Source organism: Dryobates pubescens, chromosome 33 (genome assembly GCF_014839835.1).
Source record: "Dryobates pubescens isolate bDryPub1 chromosome 33, bDryPub1.pri, whole genome shotgun sequence".
Classification (NCBI taxonomy): domain Eukaryota; kingdom Metazoa; phylum Chordata; class Aves; order Piciformes; family Picidae; genus Dryobates; species Dryobates pubescens.
This window is the reverse complement of record NC_071644.1, coordinates 5,006,511-5,028,933: the sequence shown is the minus strand read 5'-3', so window position 1 is coordinate 5,028,933 and position 22,423 is coordinate 5,006,511. Positions and strand designations below refer to the sequence as shown.

Genomic DNA, 22,423 nt, shown 5'->3' with positions numbered 1-22,423 from the left:
TCCCGAGTGGGAGGAGGGAGGGCAGAGAATTCAGGTCACCCCCATCCGTCCCCCATTTGACAGCCGCTATATCGCTATCCAATCCAATAAAAAAATCCCCCCCTTTTGCTTTAATTAATTTTACAGCTAGCTTGCTTAATTACTTTCAATCAAAATCCTCCTGCCATCGCAAAATTAGAGATGGTTGAGCTCCATTAGCCTAAATTCTTCATTTCCATATAGAAAGAGGCTCCCTCAGCAAAGCCAACAGGGCTCCCTCCCACTCAAGCCACCATCGGACAGATGCCTGTCCCTCTGTCTGTCTCCAGTTCCTTGGGAGATGAGAGAAGACAAGGATACAGCCTTGTTCCCACCATCCCCTTTCATAAAGCATCTCCTTGTGAGCTCTGAACACAGGCGATCTCTCTGCTCCTAGCACAGCATGGGAGATGGGAAGGACAGCCTGCTCTGATGGCCTTCCAATGGCCATGCTGGAACGAGCACTGCCACGGCTGCAGGAGGGAGCTGGGACAGCAGACAGCCTCCTGCTTGCTGGGCTTCTGCTGCAGCTGCCAGCACAGGGGACAGGGACATCCCTCCTGCCAGTGCTGGACCAAGTCATCCCATACATGGGGGCATCACTAACTCAAGCTGGGCACTGTTGGACATGTGGAAAGGATGTCGAGGGGACATGGGGTAGATCATTTTACATCTGCCTGCTGTGGGGTTTGGTACCTTCCTTTGGAGCATCTGGCACTAGCCACTGTCAGAAACATGACACTGTGGACCATGGAGCTGTGACATTCCTGTAGCTCCTGTAGACATCATTAGCACCTCTCTCCTGCAAACACAAGTCGTGAACTGTCCCATTTTGGGCTCATCTGAGAGCAGTCCCAACTGGTCTCATGTTCATGAAACCTCCTCAGAGGTACAGGGAGTGGCAGCAACAAAGCCATACAGAGCTGGAGAGAAGAAACCCAAGCAGGTGGAGAAGATGTGTGCAAGAGGAAACCCCGGAAGGAACTGGGCAGACTGGGAGCAGAAGAGAGAGAGCTCCACACAAAGGACTGAGAGTACCAGAAAGAATTACCCGTGCTGCTCCAGTGGATCACACTGCAGAATGCTTTCCTGCCATGTTCTCCAGCTTCCTGTGGTCTCCTTTCCCATCTCTACACACTACTTGCAGAGCAATGCTCTTAATGGGATTTTTATGTACGATCAGCACTCCACGTAGGTACCAACTCAATTGTTTAACCTGTCCAGTGGAGCCTGACCCCAGCAGGCCACACACACAACCCCCTAACCTGAAGCTGCAGGAAGGCCACACCAGTACCCTGGTCTCCACCTTTCCACCCTTCGGAAAGCTCAAAGGGATTCATAGGCACAAGAAACCCAAGTGCCTCCTGACTCCAGGGAGGACAGGGCAAACCCTGGCTTCTTTAGAACAAAATAAAGAAACAACAAACACAGACCTATTTTGTTTATGAGCTTAAAACTGAATCCAATGGTGCATCTACCTGGGGATTTTAGATTAAATGGTTTAAGAAACTCAAATAGGCTTTTTAATCCGGTCAAATAAAAAGAGCCCCAAAGAAGCAAAGAATTCACCCTGCTGAGCCTCCTGCCTGTGAAGACAGCCAGGCAAGAACAGCTTCCTTACTCCCTGCCACTCCTCCTCAGCTTGGCATGGGACATTATGTATTTGCCAAAATCTGGAAGCTCAGGATACACCCTGTTCAGAACTGGTGCAGACTTCACTTTCCCATGGGTGACCCACTTCTCTCATGCTGTATAACACTTTCTTCATCCTTTGCTGTTCATCGGGGCCCTTCCCCCTAATACCTGGCAGGCCATGTGAGTATGGTTTCAGCCCTGGTTACATCAGCACTGTGAGCCAAAAGCAATCCCAGAAAGGGCAACAAAACTCCTAATCCCCACTCCATGGTCACATTTATGCATGGGCTCTCAAACAAGCTACCTCCCTGAATGCTTCACAAGAGACAGTTGAGAAGATGAACATCTGAGCAACCACAGAGAAGGGAGACCAGAAGGGAGATCTGCTGAGAGCAGCAGCCAGCCAAGTTCTGATGGATGGACACCAACATTACATGGACTTGGGGACCAGAATAATGAAAGAGCAGGAAGTAAAGGGGCTGTCTTTTCTGCTGGATGACCAGGACTTCCAGCCTCCTACCTCCTCCCAGTATCACTTCTCACCAGCTTTCCAGCAGAAACTCTCCCCTGTTCCCCACTGCTGTTCAACTCCGGAAACGCTCAGAACCAGCCTTCCCCTGCACATGCTCTGCAATACAATTCCCGACTTGTGTCTCGCCTGCTCCAATGCTCAGAGCAGCTGGGACAATAGAACAGAGAGGCCCTAAATCCACCAGACTCACCCTAAATAGCAATAGCCCATAATTTCGCCTGACATTCAGGAGCTTGTTATTCTTTCCCCTCGTCGCCTGGCTGGAGCTGTTCAGACCCATCAGTGTTATTCTATGCATTAAACGGGAAAAAAACCAACTCAACAACAACCCAGAGAGTTTCCAAGCCTGCCCAGTGAGGGCTGAGGAGGCAGCACCTTTCACCATGCTGTCAGTGGGGGAACAGGAGGGATCAAGTGCCTCAATCCCAGGCCCATCCCCTCCAGAGGGCAACAGCAATGAGTGGGTCCTGCTGAGACCCCCAGCAGAAACACACTTACCCCTTCCTCTGCTTCCATCTCTAGCAAGGGAGCTGCAATCTCTCCCAGCCCTCCCACCTGAGCCCGGGAAGGCTGCTGCACACTCCTCCTCCCCACTGGGAGTGGGGAGCTTTAACCACAACAGTTTGGGGATTGGGTTTTTGTTTTTTTTCCAGGCTGGCTCCAGCTGATTAAGGACCTGCAACAGGATGTAAGGATTACAGCAAAACCTGGCTCTGGATCAGCTGGGGCACAGAGCCAAACAAGAGAGTGAGGATTGCCCCCAGCCTGGCTGCCAAAGCGGCACTTGTCCTGTTGGGAGGCTGGGCAGGCTGGAGCTCTCCACTGGAACAAGGCCCCTGCCCTCGCTGGCTCTGCTGGGGAATGGCCTGAAGCCCACACTGACAAACATGCCCATGAAGGGCAGGGTTGTTAGAAGGAGGGAACTGTGTCATACAGGGCTTGCTGGTGAGAGGAAAATCCCTTACAGCCTCACTCCTCTGGCCTGCACCGAGGTGTGAGGGGCAGGTGCATTCCCACCTCCCGTCTGGAGCAGCAGGAGATGCCCTGTGATTCCCCCATCCCTCTGCCAGGATCTGTACCATGTGGAGCTTCTAGCAGGTCCCCTGGAATAACACATGGCAAAATACTCTGTGCTGAGTTTTTAATCCAGGAAGAAGTGATCAGGGAAGGCAATAATCTCAGTTGGCACAGAGAGCACAGCAGGATCTTGCTTCTGGGGAGGCATCAAGAGTAGAATTAGCTTCAAGGAGACTCTGGGGCTTTTTTTTTCTTCCTCTAGCACTGATCCTTGCCTGGTCCAGCAGCAGCCCCCAGCATCTTTCTAAAGTGCCTGTCACTGCAATATCCAACTGCTTTTGTCCCCTAGGGACATACCCCCATCCTTGGGTTTTCCAAGTCCCTCTTGGACCAGAGCAAGAAGGACAGTAGCAGTGAGAGCAGCTCTCCTGCTCTGGCCTGAAGCTGTTAGCCTCAAGTCCTGTTTTAATCAGGTCTGGCAGAGCTGCTGCCTTGTTTCCCAGTCTGCCACCTCAGAGGGATAATTTGCCAGCGATTTCTCAGAGAGCTCTGTGGAAGCACTTGCAGAGCCTGAGTATGACTCTCCTTCATGGCCAAATCCTGTGAGCCTTACACTGGCACATCTCCCTTTCCTAGTGACCCCCAGGCTCTGTCTGAGTAAAGGAAATCATGAAGATGCCAGGATTTGGCCTTCTTTTCCAAGCACTCCCTGGCAAGGCTTGGCAGTAAGAGGGGGAAGCTGCTCAGAGCAGCAGGAGCGGGTGGAAATCTGTCTGGCAGCAGCAGCACAGAGACTCCTTAGTGCTGCCCACCAGACCCATCGTAGCAGAGAAACTCTGGAGTCAGCTCCTGCAGGCCTGGGGCTGCAGGGGGAAGCAGGAGTTGATATTGCAGGCAGAGGCCATTGGGATACCATTGAAAGCTGCTAAATATGACCAGGTTAGCACTTTAGTCTTTAATGGCAGGTCACCATTAATAAACCCAGGGCCCCAGGGTGCAGTACAGAACCTTCCTCCCCCCTCCCCGAAATACTCATTCCATTAACTTCACTGTGTGCAGCGCTCGGCACCTGTCAGAGCTCTGGCAGCCAGGAGAGCTGGCAAGGGTTAAGGACATCTTATGACAGAGCTGCCCACTATCTCCTGACACCACGGAGCAAGGGGACCTTCCTGCACAGCATCTCTTTCCTCTTCACTGCTCCCTCTACCTCTGGTGCTCCCAGTTCGCTAGAGACTAGCCCACAGCTTTTGGACCCCGGAAAGCCTCCTGAGTGGGGAAGAAGCACTGTCCCAGGCCCACGGGCAAGGGGCTGAGCACTGGCAAAGGAGAGTGTGGCTCCTGGCCCCAGCTCCAGTACCACCTTCTTCCCTGGCTTTCAGGAAGTCACTTCCCATCCCTGTGCCTTGGTTTCCCTATCTGTGGAACAACGATGGAGCACTGATGCAGCACTGATGACTGCGGCAGGGAAGAAGGGCAGAGGGGAGCTACTTTGGATCCAGGCAGGGAAGAAGTCCTTGTGAAAGAAAAAAAAAGATTGTGAAAGCAAAGAAGGCCAAACCCTGCTCTTGGGGATGCTGGAATGACTCACAGGATTGCTCCAGCATCCAAAAGGGTGAACTTGGCCCTTGCAAAGCGTGAGCAGCAGAGGGGCTGGTGGAGCCAGTGCAGAGGGGACCGTTCTGGTCTGGCACATGCTCCCGCACTGGCCTGCAGCCCTGGCAGCTGCAGCATGGAGGACAGGGAAGGACAAGGTAAAAGGAAAGCCTAAGGACAGGGGTTTGCTCCACCTGCTTTCACTGTGACGCTGGCTGCTTCCTGGACGGATGGTGGGAGGGGAGGAGGGACAAATGGATGCCCCAGCTGCCAAAAATCCCATACCAAGCCTCTATCGATCTGCCCTACTTGGCAACTCGAGCTGCAGCCACCGTCTGTGGTGCTGGATCAATAAGACCTGGGTGGAGAGAGAGGGAAAGGCACTTCCATGGGAAGGCGGGGTTTGCAGGGGGAAGTATTTTGATTTTTAGAGCAACTGCAGAGTCAAGGAAGAGAAAATACTGGGACTGAAGCTGCAGTTTAGTTTGGACTTATTTCAAATACCTGCTGAGCCATTTACACTGAAGCCCTAGTGACCTCCTGCACATGGGAACTGCCCTAACCTCCGTCCTCGCTGTCCACCCATGAGAGCCTCTTGCCTGCCCTGGATGCTCTCAGCACAGATGTGCTGGCAACAGTGATGGGCCAGTGAGCCACCACCAACAGGACAGTGTGTGCAGGGCAATTCTCCAGAAGCTCCTCACAGGTCCTCCCTAGGAACATGGAGAGAGCCAGGGACTCCCACAGCTGGATGAGAAGGAATTGCCATGCAGCACAAAGAGCCTCTGGAGATGCCTGAAGTGCAGCACTTTCCACCGGCTTTTCCAGCATGGCTGCCACTGGGGCCAGCCAGATGAGGAAGGTTCAGATCCTGGTGCTGGTAACCAGGCTGATTTGGCAGAGAAGACAGCCTCTGATGGGCCAGCCCACATAATTTCCTTCCTGATGAATGGAAAGCATCACACATTGCCCTTGGCCTGTCCATGAAGGAGATCACAGCCTGGTAAGACACAGTGAGCCAAGCAGGTCATGCACTGGGGACCAAACAGTTCAGATTGCGTAGCTGGGCCATCAGTACTGAGCCCCGGAGAGCAGGTGACCTAGTGCTAGGGAGGAGAGCTGTGTGTGTGAATGCTCTGGTCACTCCAGTATTTTGTGCCCAAAACCCCATCAGCAGAAAGCATCAGGGGCAAACAAGGCAAATTTTTTTCCTAATACAGAAGGCTGCTGGGTAGGGCCAGCTCTGGTGGCAGGAGTGCCCCATTCCTAAAGCCAAGAGCCAGCAGCAATGAGAGCTGGCTGCAAGGGGGATGGTGCATGAGGTGTCACCTCTAAATGCCCTTTGGATAGATATGGAGAGAGAGGAGGGGGGAGAATTTGCAGTTGTTCCAACGTTTCTTGCTCAGCAGAACAACTGTTGCAGTCCTTTTAGTACAAACCCAGCAACTGTTCTCAAAAGCACAGCCTCCTCAGGTCCTGTCCTTAAAAAAAAAAAGCATCTCCAGAACGGAGGCTTCTGAGTCAGGACAAAAATGTTATTAACAAAAACATCACTCAGGGGTGGGACACCTGCTCCCTGACAAGCAACTGGCCTGGCTGCCCATGGTTAGTATATTACATCAGGCCCCAAAAAGAGAAAGGAAAGGGAGGGAGAAGAGGAGAGAGTGGAAAAGAACAGACAGAGGGAGGATGACAGCAGAAGGGAGTAACAAAGACAAAGAAGCGCAAGAGAGGGGAAGCACAGAAAGAAAAGAGCAAGTGCGAGCGCATGTGAGAGACAGAGCAGGAGAGAGCGTGTGGGGGAGAGCAGGGAAGTGTGTGGCAAGTGGCAGTGTGTGTGCAATAGAGTGTGGGAGTGAGGATGGGTGAGAAAGACTGCAAACGTGTGTGCATATGGCAGGGGCCCGAGCTAAGAGCAGGAAGAGAAGAGCAAGGAAGGGGGAATGACGCCACAAAAAGCAAAAGGGGGGGAAAAAAAGCTTGGAAAAGTGTAACAAGAAAATAAGGAGGGAGAGAGGAACAAAAGAAAAAGTGAAGGCCATCAAATAAATGAGCCTGGCAAAGCCAGGGAGCAAAGATAAGGGCAGGGAGGGAGGTATGGGAAGAGGAGGTGGGGGCACTTGGGATGGGGCAGAGCCAGGGTAAGAGTCAGGAAGAGAGAGGAGAGGGAAAGAAAGAAGAGGACAGAAGGGAAAAGAGGGGTAAAAGAAATAAACAGGGAGGAGGGAGAGAAAGATGTCTATTAAAAACCTCAGTGCATAACACAAAATGTCAGGGTTTATAGCTTCATTCTTGGCATTGCTGGTACTGAGAACCCCACACAGAAATGTCACTGCTTGTCATGTTTAATCACCTGCTATTTGTTAACACCTTCACTGCGAGGAGTCTGCCCCTCACCCCTTGCAGGCTTTCCTTTTGGAGAATATGCCATGAGAAGATGCCTCTGCTTTTTGGGTCTCTTGGGGCAGTTTGGGTTGAACCAAAAGCCAGGGTAGGGCTGGCACACGGGGCACAGCAGTTTGCTTTCTAGATGGAGCTTCCAGGCCAGGGTAGGGCTCCAGCAGGCTGCAAGGCCCTTGGTTAAGCAGGTTAGTGATAGGCACCATGTTGGGGAGGCAAAGGATGTGCACACACATAAGTCTGGGATTGGGGGTGCTCCTGGGAGGAGGAATGCTTGCTAGGAGCAATGGAGAACAGGTGAGTTTGGAGGAGAATTACTTTAGGGCAAAGAAAAGAGACAGAAGTGAGAGGGAGAGGCTCAGCCAGTGAACACATGGGCAAACAAAGGTGTATGGGACAGTGAGTGTGAGGGCAGGGAGGCGCAGGGTACTGAGCCCTTCCTCCTGCTGCAGACAGACCCTGTGCTCCCATTCCACTCATCTCCTGTGCTGAACACATATGAGTAAAATCCCTGAAATCCTGGCAAGTCTGGAATTCTCCAATCTGCTTGCTTGAACAGCAACTGTCACATAAAAGCAAACATCCAAAGCTATTAAATGTACAGTTACAGTTCCTTGCCCTGGCATCTGCACTGGTGACTTTGCTCTAGTTCCTCCCAAAGCCTTGGACCGGTGGCTTTTATTTATGCTGGTTTTCCCCTGTGGCAGGCACTTGTGCCCCCACCGTCTGCACTTCCCACCCAGCTTACTGGCTGTCTGACATCACACTGCTCTGCTATAGAAATTATTTTGAGGTCATCACCAGACAAGACTTTTCTCTACTATTTCACACACTCCAACTGGAAAGAAATCAAAAAATCCTCTCCTCCATAGTAAGGCTCTCTCATATCAGCAAGGAAAACCTAATCCTACCATTTTCAGGCTTAGGGAAAAGCCTGAATCATCCCCCCACCTAAATGAAGGAAAATTTGAAGTTATGTAGGTGAAGCTCATTAGTGCAGCTATTTTGTTTTAACCAAAGGAGGGTAATCAGCACTGTTCCAACACAAATGAAGGCTCAGTTTCAATGTGGTCCTTGCCCCACACTCTGAAATACTTATGTCAGTGTGCAGCCTTTTGGAAGTGCTGATGCCAGTGAAGTTAGACATTCCCTCTTGAAGAGAATTTGGGGAGCTGAAGAAATGACAGTATGATGAGCTGTAAAAGGATCCTAAGTGCATCCAAACTTATTGTTTCAGTGCACACACACACACACAAAAAGAACTAGCAGAAGCCATCGGCTGCCCAGAGACAAGTATGGAGTTTTCAACATGCCTGGATCCCTGGATCTCTGGCAGCAGAGACATGGTGGCTGCAGGGCTAAGGGGCTTCCCAGAGTTGGCATCATGAAAACACTGAGGATGTGCTGGAGGAACATCCCCATACAGAAAAAATACAAACCTGCAGAAACTCAGTGCTTATCTCTCTCCAGTCCCTACAATACCACTTTCAAATCCAGTTTAAATCACCCAGGACTCAAAGTGAAACTGAAGTAAAAACATTCAAGCCCAAACTAGACAATTCTGGAAACCCAAACTCCAGAGTGTATTTGGATTCCACATCTTGGTCTCTGGTGGTAATGGAAGCATGTTTCTACCCAAATTTTCTTATGCATTCTCCTCACAGCGGTATTTTCATAGTCTTTCCTGACTGGGATCATCACTGGGTTCCACATGCAAATATCCACATCTCAATCTCACAACCCTGTGGGCAGTGGGAAACCTGCACTGCTGCTCCTTACCACCCCTGCTCTGAGGACAGGGTCTTTTGCTCCATCTGGCACCTTTCCCAGACACCCACAGTCCCACAAAACTCCACAAAGAAATTCAGGTCCAGTTTTTGAAGCCAATAACAACAGAGCTGTGACACACGAGTCCAGTTGGTGATAGCTGTCCATGTGTAGGGAGGGCAGGCAGAGGCTCAGCCCAGAACCTGGGCACAGTGTTTTCTGCCCCTGCCTTGGAGGACTGGCACGAGGTCCAGGAGCCACCCCAAATCCTATTCTGGGAACGGGAACAGTACACAGAAAGGCCTCCCGCTGGCCTTTCGCCAAGGATAAAATTCACCCTTCTGAACACAGGCCAAGATGATCTAAAGTGACTACTGACTTTTGTTGCCCAACTTGAGTCACCTTAAATGGGCCTATTTTTCAAAGTGTCAGAGCTCAGCACCACCAAGAATTGGACCTCTTGAAGATGTCTAACACCACATGTCCAGTCACCACGTTAAGACGGAAGACCAGTATTTCTCTCCCATGTGATTTCCTCCAGCCTGGCCAGGCCTTTTATCTTTTTTTTTTTTCTCCCCTTTTTTCTCCCCCTCCCTTCTGCTTGTTCTTTTCCTTTTCAGCTTTTTATGAATTTCTCTCAGCTTCCCTCCCTCTCCCCCTCTCAAGGTCATGCAGCTGATTTCCACGTTGAATATTTACTCAGCAAACCAGGTCCTTTCACAGGCGTTCACCACAAATATGTTTTCTGATAAAGTCCAGAGAAAAGAAACTGCAAAACTTGAAACAATGTCAAAAATAAATAATAAAAGAAAATCCTAACAGGGCAAAGTGGGGCTGCACTGGGGCAGAGCATTCCAACAGAGAAAGCTGGCAGGTAAAACACCTTTGGAGATAGTTTACTCCATTTTCCTCCATTTCCCTGATTATCCCCTTGCTCTTTTTCTTGTTTGCATTTGTGAATATTTTTGCTCTGCAGTTAGCTGTGCCACCTCTGTGAGGGAGGCTGTTATATTTAACCTCTTCATCCACAGTGAAACTCACCCTTGTTCAAAGGCCAGAACCCTTTCAGCCCCTCCAGGCACCTGCTCCTTTCCAACAGCGATATGGCAGCCCGAAGCCAGCGGGAGCAGAGGGGTTTCAGCTACATGTTTGCTCGTTTCTCCTAAGCCCATTACTTACAAGCAGCTTGCATAAAGCATCAGGGTTTGTACCCACCCTGGCTGACACACAGCACAACATGGCGTAGCCAGAGAGCGCACGAAGGAAGGTCAAGGCCTGCTCCCCACCCCCAGGAACGGATGGAGCCCTTCACAGGAGTATGGTAAAAGAAGAGTAAGTCCTGGAGAACCATTTTTATACTTCATTACTGAGTTAGCTCACAGACCAACCTACAAACTGTCTGAAGTGAAAGAGGAGCTTCACAAAGTCCATAGTCTCCAGGCCAGAGCAGGTCTCCAGAGAGCCCAGCTTTCCGCACTGCTAGGAGATACTTCATGTCCAAAGAAACAAAATGTGGCCAACACAGTGTCCCTTTGAAAACCCAAGCCTCAGGCTTGCAGTGTCCAAAGAAGTTTTGGAATTATTTCTCAGGGACATTGTTTCCAACTCCATTGAACCATCAGAGACAGGTACTGGCCCTCACATGAAGACAGGTATTAAAAATGTCCATTCACTCACTAACATCCCATCTGAGATAAAATGCCACTTGGCCTCCATGGTCACTGGGGGAGAATAAGGAAAAGTAACTCTGGTGGCTTTTGCAGTCAGCTTATAGATTTATGCCAAGAGTACATCTAGCCCCCAGTTGCCCAAGACAGGCCACAACCTACATGCTGACAAAGCCACGTTTGGGATAACAAGTGCATAGCAGCAAAAGGGTCCTACCAGCCAGGACCCCTGAGGTGAACTGCCTGGAGGAAAGGGAGCTGAAAGCAGCCCCCTTCTTCTCGAGACAGCAGGGCTCTCTGCCTTCTCCTCACTCTAGAGGAGTTACTTTAGGTTGCCCCACATTGTTGCAGTCCTTTTATGAGCCCAAAATGGAAAAAAAGAAACCTGGGGATTCCTCCTAGTAGGAGAGAGGTGATACACAGCTATACTGCCTTCCCTCCACAGCTCTCCCTTGATTTCCAGCCGCAGCCCTAAGGCATCCTCACTGCTCCCAGGTGAACTGCTCCCACCTGCTCCCCACCCCACAGTCGCCTGTTGCCAGCCCACATCCTGCCAGAGTAGACCTGGCTATCCTGTTTCCATGGAGCCTGACCTTCTCCTGGAGGTTGCAGCTTCCAGAAACAGATACTTAAGCTACCTAGGAAAGCTTCAGACTGTTGTCATGATACTCCAGGCCGTGTTGGTTTGGGTAGCTAGCTGTAAAGACATCAGTGTAGCTTTCTGAGCACTTAACACTACTTTAGGAACTGTGCAGAAGCACAACTCACTGAGGGTATCAGTGCCACTGACACCAGTTACAGCAGACCCTTTGACAAATGTGAGGTGGTTGAATCTCCATCCCTAGAGGTGTTTAAAAGCCACAGAGAATTGGTGCTGTGAGACATGGTTTAGCACCAGACTTGGCAGAGTTAGATAACAATTGGACTCAAAGGGCTTTTCCAACCAAAATGATTTTATGATCCTAAGTACCACAGCAGAGCTGTAACAATGGCAAGGGTTTGGGTCCACCAGCATCACAGTAACCAAACAGAAACAGCAAGTTATAAGTTTTGCCAGGCAGTCACAGCCCTTCTATAAAATACAGTTGCAAAACCACTCTGATTTCAAGTGCTCTTGGCCGCTGGCAGCTCTGTGTTAGCAGCAGGGCGATGGGAAGAGCAGATGCTGGTGCAGTGACGCTGTCCTGAGCCACAGGACACCTTGGGGAGTGGGGAAAGGTGCTGTAGGATGCTGTGCTGGCACTCAGGCCCCTGCAGAGGCTGGGAGCGGAGCTGGGTGTTCCCACACTATGCACGGGCTCCCTGCGACCCTTCTGTCTCCCTGGCATGGCCCGTCTCGTCTCGCTGAGTGCTGCTGCCCTCCCTCCCTCCCAGCGCGCACATGGCTTTAATGTTTTTATTACCTGTTTGACTCGCTGCCTTATTGCTTCTCCTCTTAATGGGGCTGTAACCGTGGAAACGAGGAATAAACGGCCACCAGAAAATGAGATGATTAAACAGGTCACCCTGGCAAAACAAACTCCATGTTCACACAGCCCAGGCTGTGTATGCAGTTTCTGTCCAGGGAAATGCAGGGCTAGGTGGGAGAGGGCTGGGCCAAGCTCCTGAAGGGGCACACCACTGAAAGGTGCCTCCTTGGAGGAGAGTGCTGTCAGCCCAAGAGGGACAATGCTGTGTGCCTGCCAGGACAGACATGCAGAAAATGGGAAGGTTCGCTGGGAAAGATGGAAGATAGTGAGAACAAGACACATCCATGTAACTGAGGAGAAAATAGCAACTATGATGAATATAAATAGGCTGGACTGAAAACAAAACACGAGACTGAGACAAGTTGGTGTCCTCTGTTGTCCTCGTCTCTGGCATTGCCCATGCTTGCCTCGTGGCAGCTCCCAAGAGAGTGCAGAGATTCTTCTGCCTGTGCTTCTCCAGACCCATGAGGCACAGCTCCACCACTCTCCTCATCCTTGCCAATGGGCTAATGGCCAAGCTGCAGTGGTGCTGGCAAAGGCAGGACACCATCCAGCCAAGCACAGCCAGGACGACAAGCAAGGCAGGATGTCCTGAAACACATACCTGGCCCTCTGAGGTCTCAGGAGAAAAGGTGTCTGCAGTTCACAGCTCCTCCTCAAAAGCCATGTGGCTGGGAGGGAGGGGACAGCATAATGGACCCCTGTCCCTGCTGCAGGGACCTGCCTGGCTCAGGGATTCAGCTCAAGTATGCCATTCTACCTTCTTTCTGGGGTGCTGCATACATAGCCCTCACCTCCCTGGGAGCAGCCTCAGCACTGAGTCAGGGTGTACTAAAATGAGCCCTGTCAGATCCATTTGGAAGGAGAGCTCAGCTCAGCCTTGGCACATGCAGGGACTCACTGCAAAAGCCAAGAGGGTATGACCGTAGCCCTGGGCTGGTGGCCAGGCCTGAGCAGGACACATCCACCACAGCCTTCCTCATGACCTGGGGAGAAGGTTGGTCCACAGCAGCAAGACAAGGAGGAGGCAGGGCTGTCTACATCTCCATGCCTCACTGGGTGCTAACATCTGAACGTGAGATCTCTCTCAGTCAAGCTGAGAGGTAATGAGTTTCAGACCAAAATGTTGTGGAAAACAAAAATAAAACCCCCAAATAAGCACACTGCAATCAAAAAATACAATCACAAACCATCATTCAAAGCAGCAAGGATCCTGCCAGAATCACCATCCTGTCCCAACCTGTCCAAACCCAGACTCATTGGGTGCTGGCAGTCTGGGAAGAGCAGACTTACTCCACCAAGAGCAACAAATACAGAAGAAACTGGAATGGCAAAGCTTGGCAAGGTGGAGATGAGAGACAACTGCTTGAAGCACACAGGCGAGTGGTTGTGCTTTCTTTCAAACAAACCAGCAGGTGGTTTATGAAAAGGGCCCTATTCTTTAGAGTAATTTGAGCCATATTTCATTGTTTGATAGAAAAATCCTAATATTCATGACCTCCTTTAACTGGAAGAAGTTTGCTCATCTGAGTATCAGCCCACAGACAAACGGGGAAATGAAAAATAAAGAGAGTAAGATAATAGAAGGGAGGTGGAGAGGGGAAAAAACAAAGAAAGGAAAACCAAGACAGAATCAAAGGCAGAATGAGAAGTCTGGGGTGACAAAGGTCTGTAGGAATAAAGAAAGGAAGGAGGACATTAAGAAAAGCTATTTAGCAAGAAAAGTTAAACATTGCAACATAGAAAAAGGCTGAGAAAAGTAAGTGAATGACTGAAGAAGCATCAAGAGTGAGCGAAGGAGCTTTCTCTGCAAGCTTCCACGTGTGTGAATCAACTTTGCAGAACGGTGATTCTTGTCCTAGTGAGCTTCTGTGAAAAACATTCATATGCAATCAAGAAGAAAAATCAGACCCTCTCTCCCCAGCCTGTTCCCTCACCCTCTTCCAATCCGGTCCTCCTCTGCTAACATCTGCTACCTGCCTCCGGGACATGCAGATGGTAATTACTCCAGGAGCAGCTTCCTCTTCTCTCCCTGCTTGCAGAGGGCCACTTGGAAGAGAGCTTCAAGCCATGGAAAGATACCACACACACACGAACACCTCCACACCACGTGGCAGGGAGAGGGGGATGTGGGAGCCAGCGAACTTGATAGCACAGTGAGTGGAAGGTGGGTGAAAAGATGAAGACACTTGTCTACAAAACATGTCAATGAAACATCCTCCTGGCCTGAAGAATGGAGGGAGGCCTGGGGAGAAGTTGGCTTGATGTGGAACTGCTCATGCTCCTCCAGATAGAGGAAGGGGTGCTGGTGAGGTGTGCTGCGGAGCAAACCTGGGGAGAAGTTGGCTCGACGTGGAACTGCTCATGCTCCTCCAGACAGGGGAAGGGGTGCTGGAGAGGTGTGCTCGGGAGCACACAGGCAGTGAGGAGGAGGAGGCTGCCCTGGGCGAGCTGGCTCAGGGAGTGGATTCATACAGGCATGGTGCTGGCAAACACGGTGTGGAGAGGTGGAGCTGCTTTAATGAGAAGATGCTTCTATGACTCAGGCCTCAAAGGGATTGGGACTTTATTATTTTATTTTTCCATAATAAATTATGCCCTGGGATGCCAGGTCTCGCCGGGTTTTTCTGGAAATACCAGACAAAAGCTGGTGTTGCTACCTGGCTTTTGACAGCTTCCCATGTATGGAAGCCGAAAGTTCCTGGTTCTTCCTCTGCTCTGCCCTGGCCCAGCCAGTCTCAGAAGAGGGGCTGACAGCATGGCCCCATTACAACAGAAAAGCCCATCTGGAGCTCTGCACCTCCTTGCCCAGATTCTGGACAGCCCAACTTGAAGGTCCACCACAATCTGCCCTGGATGTACACGGTGCCGCAGTAGCTGCCAGGACATGGAGGGTGCCACAGGTCAGGCGGGCACAGGAGCTCCAGGACTGGGAGCGGGCTCAGCTCTCCCACACCCCAGCACCACACCCCAGCTGGAGGGAGGAGCGCCCTGCCCGACCCCCGCACCCCGCCATGGACAGCAGCCAGCCCTCATTCACTTATCTCCATCACTGAAGCGCCCAGCCCTGGCTCTGGGCTGCACAGGGGAGTATGATTATGCCCACTTTATAGATTAGGAGTTATTCATCCCACACCAAATCCTCAGACTCTGCCACGTCTCACAGACCTGTTCTGGAGCTCTCTTTGTTAGGTTTAGGCTGAACTTGGCCCTTGTTCAGCTCAGAAACTCGCGTTACAGAAATCCCCTGTACAACTGCCTGGCTGCCCGCGGCTGCGGACCCAGCCTGCTGCCAAGGCTATCGTTTCCCCTCTGGCAGCAGGAATGGTGGGGGATGAACTGGGGCAGCAAAGGGAGCACAGGGACACCTAACACAGGGGGCACAGAACACACTACTCTTGCTGCTAAGAAAGATCACTCATTGCCATGATGATGCAAGCACAGAGGAAGGTGAAATTTTGAGAGAGCAACTCTGAGAACACAAAGTTCAGCACAACACCAACACAGGGCACGTGAGTGTCCAGGAGCGTGGAGGTGGGCGGGTGTCTGGGGCAGATGTGCATGTGCAGGACAGGGTGACGGGGACGTAGGTGTTGGGTGTGGGGAACACCTCCAGAAGTGCTCCAGCAGAGCTTGGTGTTTTCACTGGTTTCACAAGAGGCTGTGCTAAAATGTCATCTCCAAAGCAAAACATGTGCATGAAGGTGAATCATCATTTCACACCCCAAAACCAGGAATGGGTGGCAAAATTCTCTAGTGAGGCACCAAATCCTCAGGGGATTGCCATAAAGTGCACCCAGTGACTCTTGTCTTCTCATTCTTTTTCCTTGCATCTCCTCCTCTCCACCCCTTGCTGTCTCTTGCCAACCTACACGGGTTGTTCAGCTTTTATTCAGAGCATGAAACTGCCTTAGGACTGGAAGCTTTAAGCAGTTTCCCAGCCTCCAGAAATTTTCTGGTTGTGTTTCTCCATGGCAGAGCAAACAATGGCTTTGGTACCTGGCCACCACACCTAACTTCCAAACGCAATGAGAACTCAGAATTCTTTGGGAAATTTAAACAAGAACATATTTTACACAAGTGAAGTGTATGTTTTTGTTTCACTGTAACTGTTTGCTCTGGGAAAAGCAAGACAAATTGTTTTATTTTCTGGAATCCCCGCATGAAGGAAGATGGGAAGGCTCTTGAGAAAGAGGGGAGGATTACCAGGTTAATGCACCAGCAAGAGAAGTTAACAGCTGGACTCAGCCACTGAAGGCCCTGGAGATGGGCAACAAGGGGCTACAGTTTGGGCAAGGGAAGAGCAGTGGCATCCCTCTTCAAAACACACCCTGATCCGTAGATAAAGCCTGTGCTCACATGGAGCAGCTGCCTAGTCCTGCACCAACCATTGGTGTATTAATGTCTACCCAGCCAGCAAGCTCCTGCCAGGGATTAAGAGTTCCCCCAGTAAAAAGTGCACAAAAGCAGGGAGAAGCCCAGGGGTAGCACTCCCTGCAGTTCCCACCTGCAGTAGCTCTTGGTAGCCCTTTCAGAACTCACTCACGACCAGAGGCTGGGCTTTGCCTATCTTGTCATCCTGCCAGGTCCATCCTCCTGGGACATCATTGTGACCTGGACTGTTTCTTGACCCTGCTGTGTCCCTCCAGCAGCTGAGCCCTGTGCACCCCTCTGTGTCTTAGCCAGGTTGCAGTCACTTGGAATGGGAATTAGGAGCTAGCAAGTTTTCCTTTTGCTACTGATGTCACTGCTTCTGTCTCCCCTGTGTACCATGGGAAAAGAATAAGGGAGCAACAATGTCCTGGTCCAAGGGGCTCTCAATCCTCAAAATGGATTTTACCTGTCTCTGAAAGCTGCCTCCATCTCTCACCCCCCATTGCTTTCTCCCTAGGGAAATCAGTCTAAAAGGGGCTAATGGAACAATGTCCCTCTCCCTCTCCCCCCTCTCATTTTCTCTCTTTTTTTTTTATTAGCATTTGTGGAATTTATTCCCAAACTCTCCTAATCTTTCGTACACAACCATTTGATTTGCATAACCCAGCCCCCTCTCATAAAAACTGGCTGCTAGTTTAATTAAAAAATGTAAATTTGCTGTCATCTCGGGGCCTGGTGAATTAGGACGACATCGGCATTTTTTATTGCTGAAGACGTCCAAATTGATCCAGTCCGCGCTGAACCGGAGGGGAGGAGATGGTGCCGCGTGGGACTTTTGGCTGTAGGTTCTGCCCCTCCCCTGCTCCCAGCCAAGCTTCCTCTGCCCCCTCTTTGCTTTGCAAAGTGCAGCTGAGGACGAGGATGTTGGTTCTCCCCATCCCCGGCTGGATTGGCCAGCATGGCCTCTGCGATGTCAGCACTTCTGGGAGCTGAGCCCTGGGTGGCACCTGAGCTCTCAAACCCTGGGAACAGCCACGTCTTCAAACCCTGGGAGGGAGGGAAGGAGCCTGGCTGGAGGTGGGAGATGCGGCACAAGCAACGGTTGTCTTCACCTCCCACAGAGCTTTCCATTACTTTCCAGATACTTTCAACCAACTTTTCAGAGGGTAACCTAAATTGTAGGCTACAGAGCAGCCTAGGGGTGTGATTTGATGCAATGGGGGAGAGTCAAAGTGGCCACAAAGGCTTTCACTGTGAGGACAGCCAAGCACTCTGGCAGCCTGAGGAGTGGGACAGACAAGGCTCTACAAGCGAAAGCTCTGAAAAAGATTCCTCACTCAGATAGTTCTTTCCAACAGCAGCAAGGAGGGCTCAGAGAGGAAGAACAAATAGGAAAACAGAAAGAGAAACTGCTGATACAGGAGCTATGTATTAAATATTTGATCCCTTCCAACCGAGCTATCCGGAGCACTCAGAGTCATTTCAGCATATGCTGCCTCTCCCCATCTTGGACACTGTTCACTGCAGAAGGACACAATGCCTGCACCCATTAGTAGACCCTACTCTGTCAGTAGCAGATCTAGAAGGAACATGACCCAGCAGACAGGGTAGAGGTGAAGAAACAGAAGTTTATCATCTCAGGGATCCATTTTCTGGTCTTTCTGTGAGTTACTGTTTTATAGCACCAAAGTAGTAGAAACACTCCTATGGGCTTCAACAGGCTTTGAAGCATGCTCTTCTAGTAATAGCTGGGCCCTGCTTAACACCATGATGAGAAGGTTAATCCCTGCCTGGGTAAATCCTTCTTCCAAGGAAGAGCCTTCACTAGGTAGACTTGAATGCTTTCCACTCAACAGGCATCTCATAAGACTATGGGAAATGACCTGAACAGCCAAAAAAAGTGCCTGTCAACCTTCTGCAGACCACGAGCTCAGCAGAGGAATGGTACCAACCTTGACTGAGTCAATCTCTCTCCAAAAATCTGTACAGAGTTGGCATCAGCCCAGAGGTGCTCTTGTCCACTGGGTGTTTCAAACAACAGGGATGTGACAAAACAAGGTCACAAAATGACCCTTTGAGTGGAAAATTGGGTGTTTCTCCACCCATTTACCATAGGTTACTTGGTCCTCGTTCTGAGATCAGTTCCTGTAATCTCATACCAAGGATAATTACACTGGGGAAGAGCTTCCCAAAGGAAGTGACAGGTGCTCAGTCACTCAAGATATTTACAACCAGACTTGCAGAAAGTCACATGTAGGGAACATCTTGCCACGATTCCAGGCGGATGGACTCAGATCATGAATTCCTTTCCAGTCCCTACACTCTCTGAATGCTTCTGGCCCTAGAAGGTCCATGCAAGGATTGACTGAGCTGAGAAAGCCCTCGGCAAGAGCAGACTGTCAGACCCCACATACCGAGTTCCCTCTGGGAAAGAAACCCCTCCAGACCTGCCTCTGCCAGCTGGCGGCTCGTGTGAGCAGCCCTGGGGCACTGCCTCCGGGAAGCCAGCGCTGCAGGGCTTGGAGAGAATTCAAGAGGCAGCGACTGAGGGAGATAAGCTGGCCCAAGTAGATAAGGTTTAGAGGTGGTGATTATGGGGCAGGTCTCTGCCCCGAGATCATGACAAGACGGGTTCACCCACACACAGACTGTAATGCTGACTTAAACAGATCTCCCAGATCCTCATTTCCATGGCTTACTGCATCCTGGGGTTCCCATACTGGAGCACCAAACCCCATGTGTTACCCAGGTACAGCAGCTGGAAGGCTGAGCACCTACAACACATCCAGGAAGAAGAAGGGCCTCTTTTGGGTGAGACGATCTTGCTTTTCTGGACCCTTTTTGGGCTGATGGGCCAGGCAGGGGCAGGGGCCCACTGGCCATAGGGCAGAGCTCCTGTCAGCAGAGGGCACTGCTGGCCCAGGAGGGGCAAGGGCAGGGGCACAGCCTCACCTGCCCTGGGCCAAGCCCAGCCGGCAACACCCGGGCAGCAGATCCCACCTCTGGGCTACCACAGGTCCTGGAGATGGAGATCAGGGGTAAATCACTGTTTATTATTCATTAAAGCATTTGCCCTCCTGCAGTTTCACCACATCCTTAACTCCTGGGCTGCCCACGCAGCCTCCCAGCTCCTTGATCTAGAAGGGAGGCAGCAGCCACATGCTGACAGCTGGACCCAACCAGAGCTGGCCTGGCACAATCACCAGGGGAAGCAGCTCCTGAGACGCTCAGTTCCTGCTATCAATGGTAGAATTAAATAAAGAAATGAAATAAATGACGACAAAATTATCCTCTCAATCAAAATATCAGAGTACATAGTTCAGGCCCAGTCAATCATCAACCAGTTTATTACCATCTTACTCCTTATTAAAAAAAACAAGACACACACACACGTACACATCGGCTCCGCAGGAATTACGTGGACCGTGGCAGATCGCCAGCGCAGGCCTGTTTGGCCCATCGCTGCCATTTAGTTTTGAAACGGGAGAGAATGGTTTACACCATTTTGGAGAAGCAGGTATGGTTGTGTTAGCAGGTACCAGGCCAAAGTGATGGGATCAGGTCCCAAAGAGGGAGGTGCCATGGCCCAAGGGATTCCTAGTGAACTCCAAATCTGCCTACTTGGTGAAATCTAAACAAGACCTTGCCCCAGCCTGGCCAAGGGCTGGAAACCCACCAAGTACAGTGAGCCCCAGAGCTGCACCTCAGCTACAATCATGCCCCAGCCGGATGGAGCCCTGTCCACCACCACACCCAGGCCAGACCTTGCTCCCCATCCTGATACCTGATCAAAAACCAGTGGACGCACCACAAAAACTTACAACCAGAAACACACCCAGCCCCACTCTGGGGCCTGTAATCTAAAACCAAAACATTGCCCCAGCCTGGCCACCGTCCTCCTCCCTGCCAGATATGAAGGGGTGGGGAGGTCTCATACACCTCACATGGAAGGACAAAAACAAACCCATCCCAGATATGCCCAGGTTGGGAAAACAAAAAAAAAAAAAAAAAAGGAAGAAATACTCATTAAGAGTAATAAGCAGCCTCTTCATCCGACACTGCCTTGTCCCAAATAAATTAAATTCCTTTTCATTTAGCCAGCACGGAACCTGACAGGCAACCTTCACCAGCGAGCTGCCGGAGCTCCGAAGGGGAAAGAAATAAAAGAGAAAACAACCCACAAAACTCACAACAAATACGAAGGCGAAAGAACCATTTCAGACCCCCCGCCTAAACTTCCCCTCCGCATCCTCTCCCGGCCAGCTCGCGCCTCTCCCCGCCCGCAGTCCCGGCCCGGCCCGGCCCTGCCCGCCGCGCTGCCTGCACCGACCCGGCGAAGCAGAGCCCCCCGGCTCACCTCACCGGGACGGGGGAGAGAGGGGCCGGAGCGGCGGCAGGAGAGGAAGCCAACTTCCGTGAAACAAGTGAAAGAAAAGTGAAAGAGTCTGCGAGCCCCCGGCAGCACCTGGTGCCGCGCCCGGCTCGGTCCGGCCCGACCCGGCCCAGGAGCCCCTTGCACCGCCCCGCACCCGCCTCGGCAACGGGAAAAGTTTCGGGGCGGCGACAGCGGCGGACCCGGACACCGGGTCCCGGGGAACCTGCCGACAGCAGCCGGCCCCGCGGCGGCGGAGGGGACGAGACGAGCGGTGGAGCGGCCGGTGCAAAGAGAGCTCTGCACCGCTCCGCACCGGGGACACCGGCACCGGCCGGGGGCTCTGCCGAGCGGCGGGCGGGGGGCAGGGGGTAGGAAAAGGACAATTGTGCTGTACTTACCATAGTCGGAGAGACGAAAGCCGAATTCACTTAAATAATCAACTTTCATAATACTTAATTAATACCTAATTGCAGCTGATTGCTCCCGAATAACAAGTTGTTTAAAGCACTGATGTCATTGCCGTGCCGGTCCTCCCCGAGTCACTTTGGCAGCGGGGCCAGGGGCGGGCACCGGCCGCGGCGGGAGGCGGTGACTGGCGGCCGGGACACGCCTCCGCGCCGGGCCCGCCGCCAGGGGCAGGTGCGGGACCGGACCCGCAGCGGGCCGGACCGGGCCGGGTCGGGCCTGGGCGGCCCCGGAGGTTGGTCCGACCTTGCAGCGCGGCTCCCCCTGCTCCCGGCGGCGAGCCCGGCCCGGCCGGGAAAGGGGCGCCAGGAAGCCCCGCAGTCGGGGTGCGCAGGGCCGCAGGCTGACGGCCCACAGGAACCGGCCCCCTGAGGCGGCCGTAGTGCCCTCGCGCCCATCGTCGTCGGCCTCCGCCTCCACCTGCCCGCGGCCGCTCCGCCGGCGGGGACAGCGAGACCCCCTACGGGGCTGCGGGAGCCTCGGAGCAGGCGAAGGGAAACCGGCAAACCGCGGGGGGCTGCGGGGAGCACCAGCGAGTCGCGTCGGTGCCCCGGGGACTGGGATGGGCAGAACCCACAGCCCTCGGGCACGGGCAGCGCCTGGCGGGGCTCGCGGGGTGCCCGTGGCCGTGGGCGGAGGGGCCGCAGCGCTGGGTGCTCGTGGCCGGGCTGGTGTCACAACCCTGGGGGTTACAGCATCTTGCCCAATGCCCGCAGGAAGCCAGCGCCGCTTGGCCCACGCCGGGGGTGGGTTTTTTCTTCTGCAGCGAATTTCCTCATTTTTTGTTGCTTTATTTTCCTAAGTAGCAAAGAATGCGAGGGAGGTTCTAAGAGGCGTGTTGGGTAAACATAGATATAAGCCTCTTTCTTTAAAACAAACGAGCAGATTATTTACCTGATTAAATAGGTATTTTGAGCAGGTTGTAGGCTGTTTTTGTGAACACACCACATTTGGCTCCGTGGATTTTGGCAGAGCGGGGCTCCTAACCGGGGCTGAGGAGCAGTCCATGAACTCACCACCTTTTAAATCCTTTTTATAAGCAGAACTTAATGTGCTTTTCAAAGGAGGCCAGCATCATTACCCCACTGCTCAGATGGGGAAACTGAGGCAC

General features: G+C 52.0%; 1 protein-coding gene across 2 annotated transcripts in view; it reads right to left on the bottom strand.

Annotated features, from left to right (window-relative positions):
* The window catches only part of CASZ1 (castor zinc finger 1), an 88,473-nt gene extending 67,097 nt beyond the window's left edge, over positions 1-21,376 (bottom strand). For both annotated transcript variants that reach the window (XM_054175726.1, XM_054175728.1), the window contains exon 1: positions 21,246-21,376. In XM_054175726.1, the coding sequence (XP_054031701.1) occupies positions 21,246-21,294 (49 nt within the window). In that variant the 5' untranslated portion in view covers positions 21,295-21,376. The remainder of the gene's footprint in view (positions 1-21,245) is intronic.
* Positions 21,377-22,423: the final 1,047 nt, after the last annotated feature.